This window comes from Pan troglodytes, chromosome 23 (assembly GCF_028858775.2).
Source record: "Pan troglodytes isolate AG18354 chromosome 23, NHGRI_mPanTro3-v2.0_pri, whole genome shotgun sequence".
Lineage (NCBI taxonomy): Eukaryota > Metazoa > Chordata > Mammalia > Primates > Hominidae > Pan > Pan troglodytes.
Window position 1 is genome coordinate 13122657 of NC_086016.1, and position 26159 is coordinate 13148815.

The window sequence follows — 26159 nt, forward strand, 5'->3', positions numbered from 1 at the left end:
GTCCATGGCAACTGATTGGAACACAACTATCAGCAGCCTCAACGCAGGCTAAGACTGGGTTAAGCCCCAGGAGATGCAGAGAATGACTGAGGAAGCTGTGGTCTAAGGGCACAGTACAGAAGGTAGCTTGGAGTGTGCTGTGTTTCCTAGAGCCTTTTAAGTTGGGTGGTTGAGTAAAGGAGGGTGGAGGCAGGCTGTTCTACTTCCAATCCATGGATAAATCTCATTTTCTCAATGTAATACAGAGGCTGTTCTTCTATGATTGGCAAACACTATTTGTTCTTATCATGGAAACAGCATACTGCTATCAAGAAATAGGGAAAAGACAGTAAAAAAAAAATGTGTGGAAGGAATATGGAATACCATGCAGCCATAAAAAATGATGAGTTCATGTCCTTTGTAGGGACATGGATGAAGATGGAAACCATCATTCTCAGCAAACTATCGCAAGGACAAAAAACCAAACGCCGCATGTTCTCACTCATAGGTGGGAATTGCACAATGAGAACACTTGGACACAGGAAGGGGAACATCACACACCAGGGCCTGCTGTGTGGTGGGGGGAGGGAGGAGGGATAGCATTAGGAGATATACCTAATGGAAATGACGAGTTAGTGGGTGCAGCAAACCAACATGGCACATGTATACATATGCAACAAACCTGCACATTGTGCACATGTACCCTAGAACTTTAAGTATAATAAAAAAAAAGTGTGGAAAGAATAATATGGGTTTCTAACTGAATGCTTGCTTTTGAAGAGCCCCAAAACAAACAAACAAAAAATTCTAAGAGCAGCAAACATCTACGTCTGTTATATTACTGAATTACTCTTTTTTTAAAATCCTTATTTCATAGGAGAGATATTTACAATTTTGAATTACAACGTTTGAAAAACGTTGAAAATAACCTGAAAGGGGAAAGTTGACCTAAGCCATTTTATTCTCTTGAAAAAACCCCAAACTTTTGTATAATAGTAATCCCTGAACTGAGTATTTTTGAAGGTTTTTCAGATAATCTGATGTGCGAGGTTAGTTTGTTTTACTATTCAGTTGTTTGGAATAGTAGAGCATTATATGAGGCTCTTACTGGAGGCTTAATGGTATTAAGAGATTAAAAGCTTTCACATTGTTTGGATTTTACATCTATAAATAAAACAAGTTGTTATCATTTTGTAATATTTAGCTTATATACATTTTTGTGAGAGTTTTGTGGGACTTGGAAAGTGTATGGACTAGCATCAGACACAAATTATTTTTCCATCTTTCTCACTTGGAGTTTCAGGTAGCAGCATTTTAATCATCTCTTCCATTAAACCAAGATTACACAAAAGCGTTTGAGGACACTGAGGACTGGCACTTCTAATTTTGCTTCAGAAACCAGTACTCAAAATGTCTGGTTTGGAGGTCAGTTACACTGCTGTCTTTGTATAATCAGCCATTAAAAAATATTTTGGGGACATTTCTCGGAAGTCTCATCCCCATATTTTTGTTCTTAACACATCTCACCACAAACTCTACCACACCTATGGTTTGCAAACTTTGGGAAATGTCAGTATATGTCATTATCATGGTTATTAGTACTATTATTTGTTAAAAGCCCTTTGAAGGCAATTTATGTGACTTATATATAGTTAGTATTTCAATTTGGACATTCTCCAGTTATATGCAAAGATTAAAACTCGGCAGCTTCATTTTATAGAATTGGCATCTTTTATATGGCTATGGGGACTGCTTGGTGTCTATAAATTATTATGTATATTTGTTGGACTGAAATCAAACTTAAAATCTTCCACATTTCAAGTGTTTTTATTCTGAGCAGTACATACAAAAAATAACGCCACAGTTGTGTCTAATTCTGTATAGTTCAGCACCCTCCACAGGCTGTCAATCTCTGGTTTGATCTACTTTTACCAGATTTAACAGATCCTTGAATTTACTTTACTGTCTATACTTCCTTTTTGCTCACATCGGGAATCAGACTAAACATGCATCTACTTCATTGAGGAACTCCAGATTGAGACATGCTGGGATTGGCTCCATGGTTAGGGAAGATGGATGAAATGGAAACAAAACAGGAAACATTTGCTTGGCATCTAATAGCAGTTGCTGAGGGTCATTCTGCTCTTGTAGTTGTGCCTGGATCGTTTGTATAAAGGCCACTGTTACCTGTTCTTCAAATTCATTCAGGGGAGGCTAAACGTTTAAAATTTTGACAATCTGCTCGGTGCTGAGAGAGGCACACAGGGAGCAAATGGCCTCTGCATCCTCCTGGGTTTTCTTCTTTAATTGCAGGAGCTGGGCTGCTTGGATAAGAGGTTCCATGGTCTGAACTACTCCACTCTGGTGAAGGTTTCTTCCTCAAAGCCACTCCTCAAGCTGACTTATATTGTACCTGAGTTGCATGCCTGTGCTCCAAGAGCAGACGTCCTTCCGCAGGAGCAGGTCATTAAGAGTCACTGGGTTGATCATGAAGAAGAGCTGTTTGAATACCTGCAGGATGATCTCAGGGTCCAAGCCCTGGTCACACATGACTGTATGAAAGGCATTCATCTGGCGGATGATAGCTTCCAGGCGGTATGAGTTATCCCCATCTGCCATGCTGGAGGAGTGCTTCTGGGAGCCAGTGGGCTTCACACCAGATAGACCCTGAATGCTCTCATTTTCCAACATGGCAGAAACTATCATCAGCTGTAACACACCCTCGGCAATTTTAAAGAGCTGCTGGTAGATCTGAATGGAAAAGTCGCTCAGTACCTGACGGTATTCGGTGAGGTCAAATTTCTTAAGGCAGTGTTCGTTGTGCTTTGCCGTATTCTGAGTCATGAAGCCCTCATCCCCGCTGTACCGCTTCAGACAGTGAAGAAGGTGGCAGGTGTTGGATAACAGGAATGACGTCATCTCAAAGTCATCACTGTGCTTCTTCAGGACTTTCTTAGTGCCGTTGGTGGTGGAGGTCATCAGGGAGTGCACCTTGAGATCATCGTTGGTTTGGTCCGCGAGCCGGATGCACATGTAGAGGAGGTAGGCGGAGAGACAGGGCACTGTGTCCAACAGCATCTGGGGCTTCAAGTCTGTCACCAGGTTGAGGATGAGGAGGGCCTCGCCCTCTTTGTGGCACTCCAACATGCCCTGGAAATCCTTTTCTTTCCACTGAACTGTGACCTGCCTGTTGAATTCATGGTGCTTCCTCTCACTCTGGGCCAACGCCTGGGCAGCTTCTTCATGTAAATCTTCAGTTGCTTTTAGAGCTTCCTCTCATTCTTTTCCTCTTACTTTATTTTTCACCAAAGAACTTCCTATCAACTAGTATGTTGAATATTTTGCTTATTAACTTTGTTTATTGTCTTCTCCCTCGATTAGAATATTAGCCACTTGAGGACAAGGATTTGAGCCTGTTACATTCACTGCTGAATTTTAGGCTCCTGGAAGATAACCAGCATTCAATAGAGACCACACAATAAATATATGTCAAATAAATGAGTCTGTAAGTTCATCAATTTATTTGCCCATATGCATTAACTTTTGCCCATATATATCCAATAACTCTTGTTATATGAAATCAACTGTACTATTTGCTTCCTGTAATAGTTTAAAAATACATATGTGTGTATATAAATATATACAGAGATCATAGACCTAACTCCATCTATATATGTGTGTATGTGATATATATAAATATATACACACATATATATGACTGACATATATATAAATATATACACACACATATATATGACTGACATATATATAAATATATACACACACATAGATATGACTGATATATATATCTATCTTGTGTAAGTGGAATCAGGCAGTATTCAAACATACTTTCAATTAGTAATGACTATAGTTTAAATAAGAGAAAGTTTAAAGATTCTGATAGTTTAAATAAGAGAAAGCAAACATCACTACTACTAGTATTTGGGGAAAAAGATTACAAATAGAGATATTATGATAAAAGCATACAATATTTTTTATGTTTGTGCACTTAGATCGATGTTCAAACTTTGGCTCACCTATACATGTATAGCACATTGGAATATGTGCTACAGTATGCCATTTATAAAGATGGAAAATAATAGTTTATAAACATTATTATTTATTTAGCAACATCATAAGCTTGGTTTCAAAAAAAATACCTGAATTACATAGCATAATCCCAGTGCTGGAGAACAGAACAGTAGCTGCCAAGGGTTAGGGTTGGCTGGAAGATATGATTAGTGAGGGATAACGTGAAAACATGTACTTTGTTTGTGGTGATAGAGCAGTTCTGCATCCAGATAATGGTAATGGTTACATAAATCCACACTTCATAGATCTATACACACACATCACACATACATTCAAACACATCTGTACATGTAAAATCCTTAGAAATATGAATAGGGTCTGAACCTAAGTTAATGGTATGGAAACAATGTCAATTTCCTGATTTTGGCAATGTACTAGGTTAAGTTATATATAATCATTGGGGAAAGTTGCCTGAAAATAGCATAGTCATTCATTTTACTTCTTTTTTTAACTTCTTATGAGTCAAATTATTTTAAAACAAAAGGTATTAAGCAAAGACAAAAATTTGAAAGTTCAAAAATCAAAGCCCATATGAATTTGGACATATTATTTGATTTCTTTTGTAGACCTTGATTTCTTCACCTGTAAAAATGGAATAATAGTATGATTCCTATCTCATTATTGTCATGCTTAAATCATACCACTTAAGTAGGTGCCTGTATATATATATATATATATATATATATATATATATATATATATATACACACACACACACATATATCTATATATATGACTGACTTTGACTGACTTAGGTCTATGATTTAAGATGCGGAAATTGGAATTTACCAGACCATTTGTGAATTGATTTGTTCTTATGCTTCACCAACTGTCATGGTAAAGGACACCTTAGCCCCAGCTCATAGTATGAAAACACGTAAATGCTTCTATGTGCCCTAAATTTCTCTTGGTTAAGCTTTATACTTTTTTTTTGTTTATGACACAGAAATATGATCACAAAGCACATGTGTACCACAATACAAATTTCATGTATTTTGTCTCTGTATCATGTTTTCTTTCCATTTATAAGTTAAAGTAAGCATATGAAATTACAGCTGTTTGGGAACAAAAGGATGGCAGTTTTTGCATGACTCAGGTTCCAAGCTTAATTTTCCTTTGTCATAGTGAGTTTGGGGTCCTGAGATTTTATTTTCCTTTCACATTTTCTACCAATATAAAGCTTCCTCATAGATGCCTTCTTTTTTCAAACATTAACAACCCTCGTGGTTTTCTCTCATTTTGAGTACAGAAAACATAATACTGTACAATAATTTTATCTGTCTTAAATACAAGACTGCTTATGATTCACTTAAAATAAAAAAATGGCTCCACATTTCTGGCTTTTAGTTGGATTATGATTTCAACCCCCAAAATCAGAGCTTTTTAACCTTGAGTTTGAGTTTCACAGACCCAGTAAAGTGGAAATATAGACTTTTTCTTAGGACAGTGTTATGACACTCAAAAGAATCGTGGCCAAACTTAATTACCTGTTGCAAACATCATTGCAGTTTTTTACTGAACTATCAGAGACTTTCTTGTGCCTATCACAGTGTATATGCTAAATACATATTACAGGGCCAGGCACGGTGGCCCATGCCTATAATCCCAATGCTTCGACAGGCCAAAGCAGGAGCATTGCTTGAGGCCAAGATTTTGACACCTGCCTGGGCAACATAGCACAACCCCATCTCTAAATTTTTTTTTTAATTAGCCAAGCATGGTGGCAGGTGCCTGTAGACCAAGCTACTTGGGAGGCTGAGATGGGAGGATCAATTGAGCCCAGGAGTAAGGTTACAGTGAACTATGATCACACCCCTGCACTTCAGCCTGGGTGACAGAGTGAGACCCTGATTCTAAAAATAAAAAATAAATTAAAAATACATAAATAAGTATTATGGAATCAACAAATAAATAAATTGAAAAAAGGATTGAGTAAAATTACTTAGTAATGAGGCCTTTCTTGTCTATCCTTATATAAAATAAATCCCCAGGCCCCCACATCCCCATTACTGTTCTTATTTTTCTCCATACCATTCATAGTCATGTTATACTACATATGTATTTGTCGATGGTCTTTCTCTTACTGGTAGAATGTAAGCTCCATGATAGAAGAGACGTTGTTGATGTTTTCCTTTGTATTTTTTTCACTGCTTAGTTCCCAGTGCACACAGTAAGCACACAATAAATATTTACTGTATGGATATTTAAGCAAGTCACTTCCCTCAATTTCTTCAAATTATTTATGTCACTTTGAAGGTAAAATCTCTCTTCTATACATCATTTTTCCTTCAATCTCCACTTTTAATATCTGTCACTGGCAAACGTAATAAGTATACTCATTGTTCAGGTCAATAATGAGAAATTTTAAGCACTTTATTAAATATTTATTGAGTGTTCCTCTATAATGGACACTCTACTATACATTTCTGCCTTACTTGTGGAATGTATTCAATGTAATTATGCCACACAGGTAGACTTCCAGATCCTTGTGTCAAACTTACTTTCCTTGGCTTTGTTGGAAAACACATACTGTTATGAAGCTCACTTTAAGGCAAATATTTCTTGAAAATCCAAAACTGATAGATATATGTATGTAGGTTTCCTTCTTATGTGTCTTTTACAAGCAATGAAGTTGTATATCTCCTTTAGTGTTTAATGTGTTTCATCAGATAATGCCCTAGAAGTTTTATCAATTTTTCTGTCCACCTTTTGAAGGTGTATGAGAGTGAAAAAATGCAGTCTGCTGCTTCACTAATAAAACTAGGACAAACGCCATTCCAACTGAAATATGTGAAACACTTGGTTTTATTAATTTGAAGCATTTTAAACCTCTAAATTTGGACTCGAGTAAAGACATTTCATAGAAAAACTGAAAATTTTTGTTTATTTTTTAATCTTGATAACTTGTAATAGTTTACAGCCACAGTGGCAGCTTTTATATGTGTACATGCATTTAAATACAGTTTCATAAATAGCCATGTGGCAAAATATCTGCCACTAGGCAAAATAAAATATTGGCCACTAAATGAACATCTTTAAGTAATATTGAAAATAGATGTGAGGTAATTTTTTATCTAAAGTGACTGTAGTCTATATTAAGACATACTCACTGTAACAATTCAAGTTTTAAAATCCTTGTTTTATAACTCAAAAATGTGTCTTTTCCAAAAAACACATCTTTACATTTATTGCTATTGTACATTCATTTGGCAGGAAACAGGGATGTTTGATGTCTTGCAATGATAAAACAATCATATTCAATAGAAAATTATCTCACATTCTGCATGACTTTTGAACATTCTATAAGATAATTACATAAGTGAAAAACCAATTTGTAGATATCTGAGTGAGTACAACCATTTAATAAATGTGAATAAAGCATTTCAGAACATTTTAATGTACACTGCATTTTCTGATAGTAAGATTTTAGGTTAAAATAAGATTATACTTTAAAAAGCTTACCATTTTGAAAAAAATCATATCACTGTTGGCAATGCCTTTTTCATATTTGAGATGCTAGTCCAACATATTGCATATCCATTTGTTTTTGTTTGATTTTATTGTTATTACATTCATGGTAATACTAAAATACACACACACACAATTACTTAGGTTTTTTTTTCAATAAAAAGCCCAAAGAAAAATGCTGACAACGTTCAGTTGAAATTTTGAAATTGGGTTTTATAATTCTGCCCACATAGCAAAAGCTGAAATGGTCTATGAAGATGTAGTTTTTGAAAGAATGAAGCAAGTAGTAAAACCAACAAAACCAAGTGAAAATTATACAAGGAAACACAATAATAAGTTAACAAAAAAAATACACTTTTTCTTCATGTTGACAAGACATGATTTATTCCTTTCTAATATTTTCCCATCTCTTATAAATATATAAGCTTGCTTGTTAATACTTTGTCTAACTCTAATTTTTATTCTGTTACCAATGTCATTAATACTTTATTTTTCTTTATTTCTCTTGTAAAGTGACTTCTGAACTTCCTAGTTCGTTTAAACTATTGCAAGGTCAGAAAACCAAACACTGCATATTCTCACTCATAGGTGGGAATTAAACAATGAGAATACTTGGACACAGGCAAGGGAACATCACACACTGGGGCCTGTCATGGGGTGGGGGGCTGGGGGAGGGAGAGCATTAGGAGAAATACCTAATGTAAATGACAGGTTAATGGGTGAAGCAAACCAACACAGCATGGTGTATACATATGTAACAAACCTGCACGTTGTACACATGTACCCTAGAACTTAAAGTATAATAAAAATAAATAAATTCATAAATAAAATAAAATGAATAAAAAAGAAATACAAACATATTAATCATAAGTAAATGAAACATCTGATAATCTCATGTCTGGTAGTAATGTCACCTCTGAATATTTAAATATTCATCTACATATTTCTTTGCTAAATTTCCTTTTATTTCTCCTTTATATTAAACTTTTTTTTTAGAGAGCACAACTCCAAAGCATCTTTTATTAATATAGAAAGGTCATATTTAGCAAAAGACACAAGGCAGGGAAGTGTCAGGCCTGAGGCCTGAGCTGTGCTGAGGGAGAAGGAGGCTCCGGACAAGTGCTGGGAAGGGCTGAGTGGTGGGGGCCACAGAAAGTTCCAGTGGGCAACCACTGTCGGCAGGTCATGGGTGGGACTCACGGGGACCTCACTGCTAACTCTTGTTGCGTTGGTGGGGTGGGGTGGGGAGGGGGGTCCTTAGTGCTGCCACCTGGAGTGAGAACTGCCCCTTGGTTCCTGGAGGGCACCCATCAAGGGACACAGGACAGGAAGCCCAGGATGGTTAGTGCAACTAGGGATGAAGGCCAGGGAGAAGCAGGTGCTCTGGAGTCCAGACACAGAGGCCTAGGAGCTTCCTGTTAAGTGTGGGCGTTCCACTCTGTCTCTACCAGGCATTCTGACTAGGGATGGATGATACCTCTCTTCGGGCGCTTCACGGCGCTCTTGCTGCCAGCATAGGTGGGCCAGATCCCTTTGCCCATCTCCCTGTGACCAACAGCAGTTCCGTGTAGGTGCTCTGGGAGCCCTGGGCACCAGGTGGTTTCATGGCCTGCACACAACCGATGGTAGGCGGTCCAAAGTCTTTAAACAGCAGTCTGAAAGGGGCAGTGGCTCCCGGCCCTGAGCCCGACGGCGACAGGACGCTTCCTGTAGGGACTGGAGTGCCTGGCCCAGGGGTGCTGGAGCCGGGGGTGCTGCTAGGGGCAGGGGTGGTAGGTTTGTAGGACATCCCCAACTCCTGGGCGCTGGGGAAGCCAGCAGGCTGCTCTTCAGGGGTTGGCTGTGGGACCGCTCAGCAGCGATCTGATTGGCAAGCAGGCTGCACGCCCCCTGGTAAATCTATATTAAACTTTTTAACTGCAATTTGTATTACTCTAATTACAGTTCAAATATTCTCCATGAAAATTTCACATTTGAGTTGAGACATCCTAAAATGTAAAATACACAATGGATTTCAAAGATTTCATATGAAAAAAGAATGCAAACTATGTCTAACAATTTTTATATTGATTACATATTGACCCAATATTTTGGATATATATTGGGCTAAATAAAATATACTATTAAAAAAATCATGCTACATTTTTGTTAAAAAATTTAAATAAACTATATATGAAATTATTTCTTGGGATAGAAAAGCGGACATGATTAAATATGTACTTAAACTTTTTTCAAAAACATATCTTTAAAACACATGTTCAAACACAACAAAAGTATTTTAATTTTGAATAGGTAAAATAAACTTATTCCTGCTAAAATTCAATCATGGCATGATTTCCTTTGTATGCATTTGAGGACTCTGTTTATAACCGAGATACAAACATAAAACTTTTGAAACTCTTCTAAGAATGTCTAACACAAATTACCTGTATAGATATCACGGCACAGACGATGCTGAGGCCGGACTGACTGAAGAAGAACAGGCTGAAGATGCTGTACTCGCACAGCAGCTGGCCCCCAGGTTACCCGCCCTTCATGTACATGGCGATGGTCACCTGGCTCACCAGCAAAGTGAACAACAGGTCGGTGGCAGCCAGCCGCATAACTGTGTAGAAGGTGGTCTCCTTCTGCTCCTTGCGTGACTTGCACAGCACCACGATGGCCACCAGGTTGCCCACCACCCTGAAAATGGACGGTCCCAGGCTGTCCAGCAGATCGGGCTCCAGGCCAAGGACACATTGGCCTGGGAAGGGGTTAACATGACAGTGGCTGGTGGTACGCAGCCCTGGAGTGTGAAGCTGAGTCTGGAGATGGCAGAAGAGAGACAAAGCCACCATGAGTAAAATGACCACCTGCAGGGCATTAGACCCACGCCCAGGAAACAGGATGCTAACATGACAAGGGAGGAACTCAATCCCACTCTCTGGATTGCAACCACTTACCAACAGCAGCCACCCAAATCTCCAGGCTCTCTCTGCTCCTGCCAGCAGCACACCCTTGCTGATCTTAATATTTATAAACTGAGCCTCCCATTCCTCTTCCTCCCCTCAACCTATCTCACTCCACTGACAAGACCCATCTCCAGGGAAAGGTAGCTCCCTAGTATTATTCCCGACCGATTCTGAGTTAATAAAATGCACATTGAAACCCTGGAAGACAATTTGGAAAGCGCTCTCTTTCCTCCTTGGCACCCCTGGCAGCGCCCCATCTCCGTGCCCTTTGCCCGATGGCCCACATCCCATGTCATGTGTAGTGGCCCCAGTGGTGGGGCCTAAGACAATGAAACCTAAGACTAATTGGTGTACCTGAGGAAGAAGTGAATTCTAAAAGCTAGGAAAACATATTTGGGGGAATAATCAAGGAAACCTTCCATGGCCTAGACATCCAAATAAAAGAAGCACAAATAACACCTGGGAAATTCATCACAAAAAGATCTTAGCCTAGGCACATTGTCATTGGGTCATCCAAAGTTAAGACAAAAGAAAGAATCTTAAGAGCTGTGAGACAGGAGCACTAGGTAACCTATAAAGGAAAACCTATCAAACTAACAGCAGATTTTGCAGCAGAAACCTTAAAAGCTAGATGGGATTGGGGCCCTTTCTTCAGCCTCCTCAAACAAAACAATTATCAGCCAAGAATTCTGTATCCAGCAAAACTAAACATCATATATGAAAGAAAGATACAGTCATTTTCAGACAAACAAATGCTGACAGAATTTGCCATTACCAAACCAGCACTGTAAGAACTGCTAAAAGGAGCTCTAAATCATGAAACAAACCCTGGAAACACATCAAAACAGAACTTCATTAAAGCATAAATCATACAAGACCTATAAAACAAAAATACAAGTTAAAAAGCAAAAACAAAAAACAAAAACAAAGTACAGAGGCAACAGAGAGCATAATGGTACCTCACTTTTTAATACTAATGTTGGTTGTAAATGGCTTCAATGCTCCACTTACAAGATACAGAACCACAGAATGGATAATAACTCACCAACTAACTATCTGCTGCCTTCAGGAGACTCACCTAACACATAACGACCTACATAAACTTAAGGAAAGTGGTAGAAAAAGGCATTTCATGCAAATGGACACCAAAAGCGAGCAGCGGTAGCTATTCTCATATGACACAAAACAAACTTTAAAGCAACAGTAGCTAAAAGAGACAAAGACAGACAGTATATAATGGTAAAGGTCTCATTCAACAGAAAAACATGACAATCCTAAACATACATGAACCTAACACTGGAGCTCCCAAATTTATAAACAATCACTAGTAAACATAAGAAATAAGATAGACAGCAACACAATAATAGTGGGGGACTTCATTACTCCACTGACAGCACTAGACAGGTCATCAAGACAGAAAGTCAACAAAGAAACACTGGATTTAAACTATACTTTGGAACAAATGGACTTAACAGATATATACAAAACATTTCATCCAACAACCACAGAATACACATTCCATTCAACAGCACATGGAATTTTCTCCAAGATAGACCATATGATAGGCCATAAAACGAGTCTCAATAAATTTAAGAAAATTGAAATTGTATCACGCACTCTCTCAGATCACAGTGGAATAAAACTGAAAATCAACTCCAAAAGGAATCTTCAAAACCATGCAAATACATGGAAATTAAATAACCTGCTCCTGAATGAGCACTGGGTGAAAAACAAAATCAAGATGGAAATGGAAAAAATTTCTTTGAACTGGATGACACAACCTATCAAGACCTCTGGGATACAGCAAAGGCAGTGCTAAGAGGAAAGTTTGTAGCCCTAAACACCTATGTCAAAAAGTATGAAAGAGCACAAACAGACAATCTAAGTTCACATCTCAGAGAACTGGAGAAGCAGGAACAAGCCAAACCCAATCCCAGCAAACAAAGGAAATGACCAAGATCAGAGCAGAACTAAATGAAATTGACACAGCAACAACAACAACAACAACAAATACAAAACATGAATAAAACAAAAAGTTGGTTATTTGAAAAGATAAACAAAATCGATAGACCATTATAAGATTAACCAAGAAAAGAAGAGAGGAAATCCAAATAACCTCACTAAGAAATGAAAGAGGGGATATTACAACTGACACCACTGAAATATTAAAGATTATTCAAGGGTACTATGAACACCTTTTGGCACATAAACTAGAAAACCCAGAAGAGTTGCATAAATTCCTGGAAAAATACAACCCTCCTAGCTTAAATCAGGAAGAAGTAGATACCCCAAGCAGACCAATAAAACAAGCAGCAAGATTGAAATGGTAATTTTAAAATTACCAACAAAAAAAGCCAAGGACCAGACAGATTCACAGCAGAATTCTACCAGACATTCAAAGAATATTTTCTTTCATTCAAAGAAGAAATGATACCAATCCTTTCACACTATTCCACAAGACAGAGAAAGAAGAAACACTCCCTTCTTTCTATGAAGCCAGCATCACCCTAATACCAAAACCATGAAAGGACATAACCAAAAAAGAAAACTACAGACCAATATCCATGATGAACACAGATGCCAAAATCCTTAACAAAATACTATCTAACTGAATCCAACAACATATCAAAAAGATAATCCACCATGATCAAGTGGGTTTCATACCAGTGACACAGGAATGGTTTAACATATGCAAGTCAATAAATGTGATACACCAAATAAACAGAATTAAAAAAAATAACATGATTTTATCAACAGATGCAGAAAAAGCATTTGACAAAATCTAGCATTGCTTTATGATTAAAGCTCTCAGCAAAATAGGCATACAAGGAACATACCTTAATGTAATAAAAGCCATCTGTGACAGACCCACAGCCAACATAATACTGAATGGGGAAAAGGTGAAAGCATTCACTTTGAGAACTGGAACAAGACGAAGAGCCTATTCTCACCACTCCTCTTCAACATAGTACTGAAAGTCCTAGCCAGAGCAATCAGACAAAAGAAGGAAATAGAGGAAATCCAAATCGGTAAAGAGGAAGTCAAACTGTTACTGGTTGCTGACGATATGATCTTTTGCCTTGAAAACCCTACGGACTCCTCTAGAAAGCTCCTAGAACTGATAAAAGAATTCAGCAAAGTTTGCAGATACGAGATTAATGGACACAAATCAGTAGCTCTTCTATACATCAACAGCTATCAAGCTGAGAATCACATCAAGAACTCAACCCCTTTTACAATAGCTGCAAAAAACAAACAAACAAAAAAACAAACAAAACTTAGGAATATACCTAGCAAAGTAATCAAAAGACCTCTACAATGAAAATTACAAAACACTGCTGAAAGAAATCATAGATGGAGCCAAGCATGTTGGCGCATGCCTATAATCCCAGCTATTCAGTAAACTGAGGCAGGAGAATCGCTTGAACCCGGGAGACAGAAGTTGTAGTGAGCCGAGATCACACCATTGAATTCCCACCTCAGCGACAAGAGCAAAACTACCTCTGAAAAAAAAAATAAGAAAGTAAAGAAATCATAGATGACACAAACAAATGGAAACGCATCCCCATGCTCATGGATGGGTAGAACCAATATTGTGAAAATTACCATTCTGTTAAAGGCAATCTACGAATTCAATGCAATCCCCATCTGAATACCACCATCATCCCTCACAGAATTACAAAAACAATTCTAAAATTAATATGGAACCAAAAGAGTGTCATGTAGCCAAACCAAGGCTAAGCAAAAAGAACAAACCTGGAGGCATCACACTACTTGATTTCAAACTGTACAATAAGGCCATAGTTACCAGAATAGCATGGTACTGGTTTAAAAATAGGCACATAGACCAATGGAACAGAAGAGAGAACTCAGAAATTAACCCAAATACTTACAGCCATCTGATCTTTGACAAAGCAAACAAAAACATAAAGTGGGAAAAGGACACCCTTTTCAACACATGACGTTGGGATAATTGGCGAGCCACATGTAGGGGAATAAAACTGGATTCTCATCTCTCACCTTATACAAAAATCTACTCAAGATGGATTAAGAACTTAAACCTAATTCCTGAACTGTAAAAATTCTAGAAGATAACACTGCATAAACCCTTCTAGACATTGGCATAGGCAAGGATTTCATGACCGAGAACCCAAATGCAAATGCAATAAAAACAAAGATAAATAGCTGGGACTTAATTAAACTAAAGAGCTTTTGCATGGCAAAGGGAACAGTCAGCAGAGTAAATAGACAAATCGCAGAGTGGGACCCCTGACCCTGACCCTGACCCCTAACCACTGACCCTGACCCCTAACCCCTGACCCAAACCCTAACCACTATCCCTAACCCTAACCCCTAACCCCAACCCTCACCCTAACCCAACCCTAACCCCTAATCCCTAACCCCTAACATCTCTTAAACCCTAACTCTAAACGTTGACTCCTAACCCCTAACTCTGACCCCAATCCCTATCTCCAACCTCTAACCCTAAACTTAACCCCTAACCCCTAACCCTAACACCAACCTTAACCCTAGGTTCGTTACTAAGTTTGTATTGACTATGTCAATGTTGATTATTATGATGGCTGTCTTTGGACTGCACAGCAGCGAGGGGATTGCGGATCTTATATTAATATTTTTGTATTGAGGCAGCGCATTAGCATTACAGGTGCTTTTTACATGAGCAATGGGGGTGTCATACTTTGGGTGTCATGTCTGCATTAGGAATGCCACATTTGTCTTCCGAGGCTGCGGTGTGGATCTCGCACTGCGGCCGCCTCGCCTTGGCTGGGGAGAATCTCGGTGGGCAGGATTCAGAGGGGCTTTTGGTTTCCCGTTTTCCACACTGAACCCTTCTAACTGGTCTCTGACCCTGATTATTCAGGGCTGCAAACAGGAATGATTTTATTCACCGTTGATGCGGCCCCGAGTTGTCCCAAAGCGAGGCAGTGCCCCCAAGGTCTGTGCTGAGCAGAACGCTGCTCTGCCTTCGCGGTGTCCCCCGGGTGTGTGCTGAGCAGAACGCAGCTCCGCCCTCGCGGTGCCCCCGGCCCGCCCGCCCGGGTCTGTGCTGAGGCGAACACTGCTCCGCCTTCGCTGTATCTCCGAAGTCTGTGCAGAGGAGAACTCAGCTCCGCCCTCGCGATGCTCTCCGGGTCTGTGCTGAGGAGAAGGCAGCTCCGCCCTAGCAAAGGCAGAGCGCCCTTCGCAAAGGCAGAGCGCCCTTGGCAAAGGCAGAGAGGCGCAGAGCGCCAGCGCAGGCACGGAGGGGGCGCAGGGCGCCGGCGCAGGCGCGGAGAGGCGCAGAGCAGGGCGGGTGGCACCAACAGCGGGTCCCTCAGGCCTCGAGCGCGCGCATTCCAGCGGCCACCCAGACCATGCTCCGCCGACTGGGCGCCCAAGCTGCAGTCGCCCTCTGTGTGCAGGCAGCAGCTGCCTGGCAACCCCCGAGCTCGCTCGCGCTGCCAGCATCGCAGAACCAGGGCCAGGTGTCCCAGTGGCTGCGGCCGAGCCAGGCATTCTGACCGGCGGCGGCGGCTGCACAGGAGCGAGAACTGAGAACCCGCCGCTCAACCCCACACGGGGTGACTGCTGAGGGCCTATACCAAGGGCCCCGATCTCCCTCAGGTGGAGGACTGGGCGGGAGGCACAGCCTGGGGGCCCTCGGACTGGGCGGGAGGCACAGCCTGGGGGCCCTCAGGCTGGGCGCGCTGGCGATCCCGAGGCCGACCAGGCCATGCACCTGCAGCCCGCCTGGGCACCCAAGCTGCAGCCGCCTTCTGTGTGCAGGCAGCAACCTCCAGGCAACTCCCGAGTCCGCCCTCACTTCCCACATCTCGGAACGAGGGCCAGATGTCCCTGTGGCTGCGGCCAAGCCAGGCGGTCTGCCCTGCAGCAGCTGCACGGGGACGGGAACCGGCCCTCAGCCCTATCCCCCGTGGCTGCAGAGGGCCCTTGGCTAGAGGTGTCGAGCTCTGGCATAGGAGGAGCCGGGCGGGGGCAGGGTCTGGTGGGCTCTCAGGCCAGGGGCACTTGCGATCCACAGGCCGCCCAGGCCATGCTCCACCACCTGGGCGCCCAGCTACAGGCGCCAGGCAACTCCCAAGCTGGCTGGCGCGCCCAGCCTCGCAGACCCGGGCCTGGATGTCGCCGTGGCTGCGGCCAAACCAGGCAGTCTGCCTGGCAGCGGCTGCACCGGGGCAGGAACCGACCCTCAGCCCCATCCCCGGTGGCTGCGGACGGCCCCTGGAGCGGCCCCGACGTCTCTTCGGAGGAGAAGAGGGGCGGGAGTCACGGCGAGGCAGGCCCTCAGGCGGGAAGGGATGCGCGCCTGCGATTCCGGGACGTACCGCGCCAGCCCAGGAGAACCCGGAAGCCAGCAGCTCCTGTTTCTCTGTGTGATTCTGTGAGGAACCACCAAATTGTTTTCCACGGCAAGTGCATCATTTTCTATTCCTAGCAGCCAGTTCATGAGGGCTCCAATTTCTCCACCTCCTTAGCAACATTGATTTTCTGTGTCGTTGTTATGAAAGCCTTACTAGTGGATGCAAAGTGGTATCTCATTTGGGTTTTGTCTTGCATTTTATTAATGAATAACGGTGTTTAGCATCTTTTCTTATCCGTCTTAGACATTTGTGTATCTTCTTCGGAGAAATTTCTATTCAAGTCCTTTGCCTATTTTTTAATTGGGATGTTAGAAATTCTGATGTTGAGTTTTGGGATATTAAGCTTTTATCAGATACGCACTTTGATTTTATCAGATACATATTTTCTCACATACTATGGGTTGTCTTTTAACTCCCTTGATAGTATCCTTTGATGCATAAAGGTTTTTTATTTTGATTAAATCTAATGTACGTGTATTTTCTTTTGTTATCTGTGCTTTTCTGTCATATTTCAAAATACACTTAAAACTCAAAGGTCATAAAGGTTTACCTTGTGTTTTCTTCTAAGAGTTACATACTTTAGTCCTTATATGTAAGTCTTTTATTAATTTAGAATTAATTTTTGTGTGTACTGCAAGGTAGGGGTCTAACTTCTCTCTTGTGCACTGACATCCAGCTGTTGAAGAGACTGTTCTTTCCTCCCTTGACTAGACTTGGACAGCTTGTTGAACAGTCATTGACCATATATGTGAGCACTAATTTGTAGGATCTTAAATCTGTTCTATTGTATTGGTCTAAAAGTCTATTAGTCTTATGCCAGTACCACACTCTCTTGATTACTGTAGATTTGTAGTAGGCTGTGAAACTGAAAAATGTGAGTTTTCTAATATTCTTTTTCAAGAGTGTTTTGTCTGTCAGATCCTTTGAATTTTTGTATGAATTGTAGAATGAGTTTCTTTCTTTCTGCAGAAATGCCTTTGGGATTTTGATGGTATTGCATTGAATCTGTAGATTACTTTAGATGGTATTGTCATCTTAACAATATTGTCTTACAACCCGTGAACACAGAATGTCTTTCCAGTTATTTCCACTCTCTTTCGTTTTTTTCAGCAAAGTTTTGTGTATACCACCATGGTTAGATTTATGCCTGAATTACTTATTCTTTGATGCTATTATAAATGGAATTTTAAAAATATTTTCATAGTTCTTTACAACTATATAGAAATATAGCTCATTTGCCTATGTTTGTTTTGCATCCTGCCTCTTTTATTAGTTATAATTGGTTTTGTGTTTTATTTGGAGCTTTATACACATAAGATCATGTGTAGATATAATTTTACTTCTGTTTTGTATTTCTAATTTAGATGCCTTTTATTTCTTTGTCTTGCCTAATTGCTCTGGCTAAAATTGCCAGTGGTACATTGAATACAAGTGGCAAATGCACCATGCTTGCCTTGTTCTAGATGTTAGGAAAACAGCTTTCAGTGTTTCATCATTGATCATGATATTAACTGTTGGGTTTTTGTACATCCTATTGTCATGTTGCTGAAAATCCCTTCTATGCCTAGTTTATTGAGTATTTTTATTATAGAAGGGTGTTGTATTTCATCAATGTTTTCTCTGCATCAATTGAAATAATCACGTGCTTATTCATTTTACTGTTAGAGTATATTACACTGATTGATTTTTTATATGTTGAGCCACCCTTGCATTTTGGGGATAAATCTCACAGGGTGATAGTTTACAATCCTTTGATTATACAGTATTGCTGCTAGTATTTTGCTAGTATTGCTAGTATTTTGCTGAGATTTTTGCATATATATTCATAAGGGATATTGTGCTGTAGTTCTCTTTTTGTGCTCTCTTTGGCTTTGGTATAAGGATAATGCTGTTATCAAAAAATGAATTAGCAAGTATTCCTTCTTCATATATTATGTCAGAAGAGTTTGAGAAGAAATGGTATTAATTCTTCTTTAAATGTTAGTTTGACTCACCAGTTAATGCAGCTATTTGGTCATAAATGTTTCTTTGTTAATCACTTTCGATTACTAATTCAATCTCCTAGGTTATAGGTCTATTCAGATTTTCTCTTTCTTCTTGAGCCACTTTGGTAGTTTGTGTCTTTCTAGTGATTCGTCCATTTCATCCAGGGCAGCTAATTTGTTGTTAGACAATTGTTCACAGTATACTCCTGTAATCCTTTTGTATTTCTGTAAAGTTGGTAGTAATGGCTCTGCTTTCATTTATTATTTTAATAATTACTCTTCCATCTTTTGCTCAGTCAATATAGTGAAAGGCTTGATCTTTCAAATAATCTATGTTTATTCATTCTACTGCTCTCCAAACTTCTATTTTATTGATTTATGCTCTAATTATGCCCTCTATTATTTCTTTCATACTGCTAGCTTTGGATTTAGTCTTCTTTTGTCTTCTTCCACTGCCTTTAGGTATAGAGTGAGGATGTTGATTTGAGATTTTTCTTAAATGTAGTTGTTTATATCCATACATTTTCCTTTGAACTCTACTTTCACTGCATTCAATAAGTTTTGGTAGGTTTTGTTTTTATTTTAATTTATCTCAAGATATTTTATAATTTTGCTTGTGATTTATTTTTTTCACTCACTGGTAGTTGAAGACTGTATTGTTTAATTTCCACATTTTCGTGAATTTTCCAGTTTTCACTTATTTATCTGTTGTTTCTTCCATTGTGGTTGTAAATTATATTTTGTACGATTTCAAACTTTTAAAAATGATTAGGACATATTTTGTGGACGAAGATATGGCCCATCCTAGAGAACTTCCATATACACTTGAAAGGAATGTATACTCTGCTGTTGTTGGATGGACTGTCCTGTATACGCATATTAGCTCTCAGTGGCTTATACCATTGTTTAACTCTTGTATTTCTCATGAAGCTTCTGTCTGGTTTTTCTATCCATTAATTAAAATGAGATATTGAAGTGTCCAACTGTGACTATAGAACTGTGGGTTTATCCTTTCAATCCTGTTAATTATTTCAGCTTTACTGAGGTGTAATAGAGAAATAAAAATTGTACATGTGATGCATTTATATGCACATTCTGAAATGATTATCAAAACGAAGTCAATGAACATGTTAATTACCTCACAGAATAGTTACCTTTTTGTGCGCATGTGTGGGATAAGAAAACTTAACTCTATCCCCTGTGACTGCAGAGTGGACATTCCAGCTGCTCCAGGCTCCAGCAGAGGAAGACTGGGGCAGGTGGCACCACCAGGGAGGCCCTCAGGCCTGGTGTGCACGCATTCCAGAGGCCACCCAGACCAAGCTCCGCCGCCTGGGCGAACAAGCTGCAGTCGCCCTCTGTGTGCAGGCAGCAGCTGCCTGGCAACCCCTGAGCCCGCTTGCGCTCCCAGTCTCGCAGAACCAGGGCCAGGTGTCCCTGTGGCTGTGGCCAAGCCAGGCATTCTGCCCGGCGGTGGCGGCTGCACAGGGGCGAGAACTGAAAACCCGCCGCTCAACCCCACATGGGGTGACTGCCGAGTGCCCATGACAGTGGCCCCGATCTCTCTCAGGTGGAGGAGTGGGTTGGAGGCACGGCCTGGGGGCCCTCAGGCTGGGCGCGCTGGCGATCCCGAGGCCGACCAGGCCCTGTACCTCCAGCCCGCCTGGGCTCCCAAGCTGCAGCCGCCTTTTGTGTGCAGGCAGCAGCCTCCAGGCAACTCCTGAGCCTGCCCGCACTCCCCACATCTCGGAAGCAGGGCCAGATGTCCCTGTGGCTGCGGCCAAGCCAGGCGGTCTGCCCTGCAGCAGCTGCATGGGGGCGGGAAGCGGCCCTCAGCCCCATCCCCAGTGGCTCTAGAGGGCCCCTGGCTAGAGGTCTCCAGCTCTGGCAGAGGAGGAGCCGGGCGGGGGCAGGGTCTGGCTTGACCATTTGGAATTACAATACACTTCACTCATCAACCACAGAACATACACTGGAGTATCATCTGCGTGCAGATGAGTATACTGCTCAAAGCGATTTACAGATTCAATGCTTTTCCTATCAAACTACTAATGTCATTTTGCACAAAAGAGAAAACAGCTATAATTTATATGGAACCTAAAAGGAGTCTGAATAGCCAAGCCAAAGCAATACTAAGACTAGAGACATAGGCTAGCCAAGCCAAAGCAATACTAAGGCTAGAGACATAGGCTAGAGACATCATATTTCATGACTTCAAACTATACCAGAAGACTATAGTAATCAAAACAACATGGTACTGGTAGAAAAACAGACACATAGACCAATGGAACAGACTAGAGTGCTAGAAACTAAGGCCACATGCCTGCAACCATCACATCTTTAACAAAGTTGACAAAAGTAAGCAATGGGAAAAAGACTTTATTTAATAAATAATGCGGGGATAACTGGCTAGTCATATGCAGAAGAATAAAACTAGACCCCCATATTTCACCAAATACAAAAATTAAGATGGATTAAAGAGTTAAATGAAAAATCTCAAGCTATAAAACGCCTAGAAAAAAACCTAGGAAATACTTTTCTTGATAACAGCTTTGGCAAATAATTTATGGCTAAGTCCTCAAAAGCAATTGCAACTAAAACAAAAAATGACAAGTGGGATTTAATTAAACTGAAAAACTTTTGCACAACAAGAGAAACTATCAAGGTAGTAAAGAGATAACCCACAGAATGAAAGAAAATATTCACAAACTACCCATCTAACAGAGGTCTATTATGCAGAACCTATAAGGAACTTAAACAAATCAACAAGCAAGCAGCAAGTAACTCCATTAAAAAGTGGGCAACAGGACATGAACGGACACTTTTCAAAAGAAGACATACACACAAGCACCCAACAAACATATGTAAAAGTGCTCATCGTCATTATTTATTAGAGAAATGCAAATCAAAACCTAAATGAAATACCATTTCACACCGGTCAGAATGGCTTTTTTTGAAAAGTCAAAAGAAAAACACATATCGGTGAAGATTTAGAGAATAGAGAACACTTATACACTTTCTGAAGGAATGTAAATTAGTTCAGCCACTGTGGAAAGCAGGTTGGGGATTTCTTAAAGAACTAAGAGTTGATCTACCATTCAATCCAGTAACCCCATTACTGGGTATATATCCGAAAGAAAATAAATACCCTATCAAAAAGACACATGTAGCTATATTTTTATCACAGCAGTATTCACAATCACAAAGACATAGACTTAATCCAGATATCCATCAGTGGTGGATTGGATAAAGACTCATGGAATACTATACAGCCAGAAAAAACTCAAAATTATGCCATTTGAAGCAACATGAATGCATTGTTTCCAGAAAACTAATGCAAAAGCAAAAAACAAAATACCACATGTTCTCTTTCATAGGTGGGAGCTAAATGCTGGGTACACATGGTCATAATACAGAGGGGTGGGAGGGGCCGGGACTGGTGGCTCATGCCTATAATGCCAACACTTTGAGAGGCCAAGGTGAGCGGATCACCCGAGGTCAGGAGTTTGAGACCAGCCTGGCCAACGTGGTGAAACCCCGCCTCTAATGAAAACACAAAAATTAACTGGGCATGGTGGCTGGCGCCTGTAATCCCAGCTACTCGGGGGTCTGAGGCGGAGAGTCACTTGAACCCGGGGGGCGGAGGTTGTAGTGAGCCAAGATCGTGCCACATCACTCCAGCCTGGGCGACGGAGCAAAACTCTGTCTCAAAAACAAACAAACAAACAAAAAACAAAGAGGGAGGGGGGAGGGAATACAGATTGATTAAAACTACGGATTGGTTAGTGTCCTCTCTACCTTGCTAATGAATTCATTCATTTAATTCATAATTCATTCATTCAATTCATAATTCAGTTCCCCGTGAGAAAAAAATATTCACTTGTCATTAAAATCTCTCTGTATCTTACTGATTTCAGATAGAAGTTAAATTTCACCTTAATAATAGACACAAAAGAACTAGTTAAACTGACAAAAACTAATAAACGTTTGCTCAAATTTACTGAGAGAGTCATGGGTACTTCATATAATAGTGACATTCTACCAGTTTTAAGCAAAATAAATAAGGAAACAATCTTAACTCCATCGCCTACCGGAAGGGACGTGCCCCCGCTCCCAGGTGAGTGGGACCCTGCTCTCCGGGCGGGTTGCGCCACGGTCTCTGGTGTCTGGCACCTCTTCTTGGCAGCGTCGCCATTGCAGGCACAGGGCAGGCATTGGGGGGCGGGCAGAGGGCCAGGCCCAGGCGACTCCTTTGCCAGGGGCTGGGCAGGTGTGGAGAGGGGCGGAGTGGTGCTACCCTGGGCGATGGAGCCTCCCGCTCTGGACGGTTCGCCGCCCCTGCCCCAGGAAGGCGCTGCAGGATCTGGGTGGGGAAGGGGAGGGACGAGGGAACACAGGCCAGGCCAGGTGGCCCCTTAGACCTGGGTGATGCAGGAGGGGCTGTGGGAGACCAGAGAGGACCTGAAGCAGAAACTGGGAACTGATACCTCTGGCTGAATATTTGTCCTCTTGCTGAAGTTTGAAAGTCAGTTATTTCATTAAAGTTTAATTTTATTATAAAAATAACAACTATTAAAAATTCCCTGTAGTCACTGGAATGATAAATTTTGGTGCAGTTTCAGCATAACACTCTAATTATTCAAATTGCGGCCATGTTTCAAAATATATGCCATATATTTTTATGGCATCCACCCCTGTGTCCCTGTGTCCCGCATCCGCCTCTGTGTCCCTGCTGGCTCAGGAAACGAGCTTCTTCCTCCTTCCACAGACTCGAATCAGGCCGTCCTCCCTCCTGCGCCTGAGGCTGTCATGGGGACAGCCTGCCCTCGAATAGCCGGAGAACGCCCGGCCTGTGCCCTGTGCTCGGCCTGGTATCCTGGCTCGTGCCCCTCAGGGCCCCGCACAAAGCAGTGTGACAGGTGTGGAAGGACCCAGCACCAGGCAGCGGTGAGCGGATGGATGCTCCAGGGATGTGGGGCTGCTGGCAGTCAAGAACACATTGCCAAATTCCATGGCATAATTTTGGATATTTTTCCCTTATATTTTTGTGTAAGATTTTCAGACTTACACATTTTGAGTTTTTTAAAAAAATATAGTATAAACTACAATTCTGACTTCTATATTTTACATGTTGATAGCAAATCTTCATACCATTTTTGTGTTAAAGGGGGCTATTATTCCCTCTCCATAGTTTGGCCTTTGCACCCTTGTTGAAGATCATTTTGACCATATATACAAGGTTTTGTGGAGAGAGGGGTCTCTATTATTTTCTATGTCTACACGTCTTGATTTAATACATTTCTTTTCAGATTTTCTCCTTTTTACTTTTTGAGACAGGTTCTTTGTCATCCAGGCTGGGGTGCACTGGTGCGACCATGGCTCACTGCAGCCTTGCTCTCCCAGGCTTAAAAAATCCTCTCACTTCAGCCTCTGGAATAGCTGAGACTACAGGTTCATGTCACATTGCCAGGTTAATTTTAATTTTAATTTTTTTTTAGCGATGGGTGTTCTCACTAGGATATCCAGTGTGGTTTGAACTCCTGGGTTCAAGCAATCCTCCTACCTCAGCCTCACAAAGTGCTGAGGTTACACGTGTAAGCCATAGAACCTGGCCTCAAAATACCACATTTGAAAAGAGTTCAATAGCACTGCAATTAGTTTTTGATTTAAAAATTGTGAGGGCTCCACAATTGACATTATTTTACAAGTTTAATTGGCTATTTTCAATCTTGAGATTTCATATGTTTTAGAATTTTGTATTTCTGCAAGTAAATATTGTTATGATTTATATAGCTATTGCATTTAATCTGTTGTTGATTTCATTAGTATAGACTTAAGAATATTGTTTTCTAATTTATGAATATGGGATATCTTTTCAATTGTCTAATCTACAAATATAGAATATCTTCCCCATTGTTTGTGACTTTTCTTCAACAACATCTTGTAACTTCTAGTATACTAGTCTTACATCTCTTTGCTTGTTTATTCCAAAGTATATTCTTCTTAATGCTATTTTCAATGGAATTTTAAAAACTTGGATTGTACCGTGTAATGAAGAGAAATACACTTAATTTTGTATTCTGCAATTTTGCTAAATGCAACTATTAGTTCTAACAGGTATTGTTTTCAGCATATAGGATTTTTTTGTATATAACATCATATCATAAGTAACAGGTAATTTTACTTCTTCCTTTGGAATGTGGATCTTTTCTTTTTTTCATTGCCTAGTTGTTTTGCCAGGACTTTCACTGCTATTTTTGAATAGATGTGGCAACAATGAATATCTTGCCTTATTATTAATCTTAGAGGATAAACTTTCCACACTTCAGAATTCAGTATAATATTAGTGATGATTGTTTTTTTTTTTTTGTTGTTGTTGTTTTTGTTTTTCTGAGATAGGATCTTGCTCTGTCAACCAGGCTGGAGTGCAGTGGCATGATCTGGGCTCACTGCAACCTCCACCTCCCGAGTTCAAGCTATTCTCATGCCTCAGCCTCCCTGGTAGCTGGGACTACAGGCACATACCACAAAGTCAAGCTAATGTTAATATTTTTTGTAGAGACAGGGATTCACCATGTTGGTCAGGCTGGTCTGGAACTCCTGACCTAAAATCATCCACCCACCTCAGCCACCCAAACTGCTGGGACTATAGGCATGAGCTGTTGAACCCAGTTGGTGATGAGTTATTTACATATATTTTGCTATGTTAGTTTCCTTTTATTTCTAGTTTATTGAGTGTTTTTTTAATCTTGAAAAGATGATTAATACTGTCAGTTGGCTTTTCTGCATTATTTGAGATGATTGTGTGGTTTACATCTTTTACTCTGTTAATGTGATATATTAAACTGATTGATTTAAACTCTCATTCCAATATAGCCAAATAGGAAGAGCTCTGGTCTTCAGCTCCCAGTGTGATCAATGCAAGATGGGTGATTTCTGCATTTCCAACTGAGCTACCTGATTCATCTCATTGGGACTGATTGGACAGTGAGTTCATCCCATGGAGGGTGAGCTGAAGCAGGGCAGGGGGTTGGGGGATTTTCCTTTCCTAGCCAAGGGAAGGCATGACAGACTGTACCTGGAAAAACAGGACACTCTTGCCCAAATGCTGGACTTTTTGCACAGTCTTAGCAACTGGCAGACCAGGAGATTCTCTCCTGTGCCTGATTCATTGGGTCCCACACCCATAGGGCCTTCCTTACTGCCAGTGCAGCAGTCTGAGATTAACCTTCATGCTGCAGCTGAGCAGGTGGAGGTGAATCCACAATTTTTGAGGTTTCAGTAGGTAAACAAAGTGGCCA

The 26159-nt window shown here is 40.8% G+C and overlaps 1 protein-coding gene and 3 pseudogenes across 1 annotated transcript; 2 read left to right on the forward strand and 2 right to left on the reverse strand.

The window, feature by feature from the left end:
* Window positions 1-413: 413 nt before the first annotated feature.
* Window positions 414-5574, reverse strand: LOC100612794 (unconventional myosin-Vb-like; annotated as a pseudogene).
* A 505-nt stretch (window positions 5575-6079) lies between these two features.
* Window positions 6080-9461, reverse strand: LOC129138526 (cyclin-dependent kinase 2-associated protein 2-like; annotated as a pseudogene).
* Window positions 9462-16224: 6763 nt separating this feature from the next.
* LOC134809729 (uncharacterized) lies at window positions 16225-17312 on the forward strand. The gene has a single exon (XM_063808235.1). It carries the CDS (start codon window positions 16225-16227, stop codon window positions 16945-16947), a length of 723 nt encoding a protein of 240 aa, XP_063664305.1. The 3' UTR covers window positions 16948-17312.
* A 2712-nt stretch (window positions 17313-20024) lies between these two features.
* On the forward strand, window positions 20025-20783 carry LOC134809758 (mucin-19-like; annotated as a pseudogene).
* Window positions 20784-26159: the final 5376 nt, after the last annotated feature.

Coding starts and splice junctions, on each gene's coding strand:
- LOC134809729 (XM_063808235.1), top strand. CDS start 16,225: ATGCACCTGCAGCCCGCCTGGGCACCCAAGCTGCAGCCGCCTTCTGTG.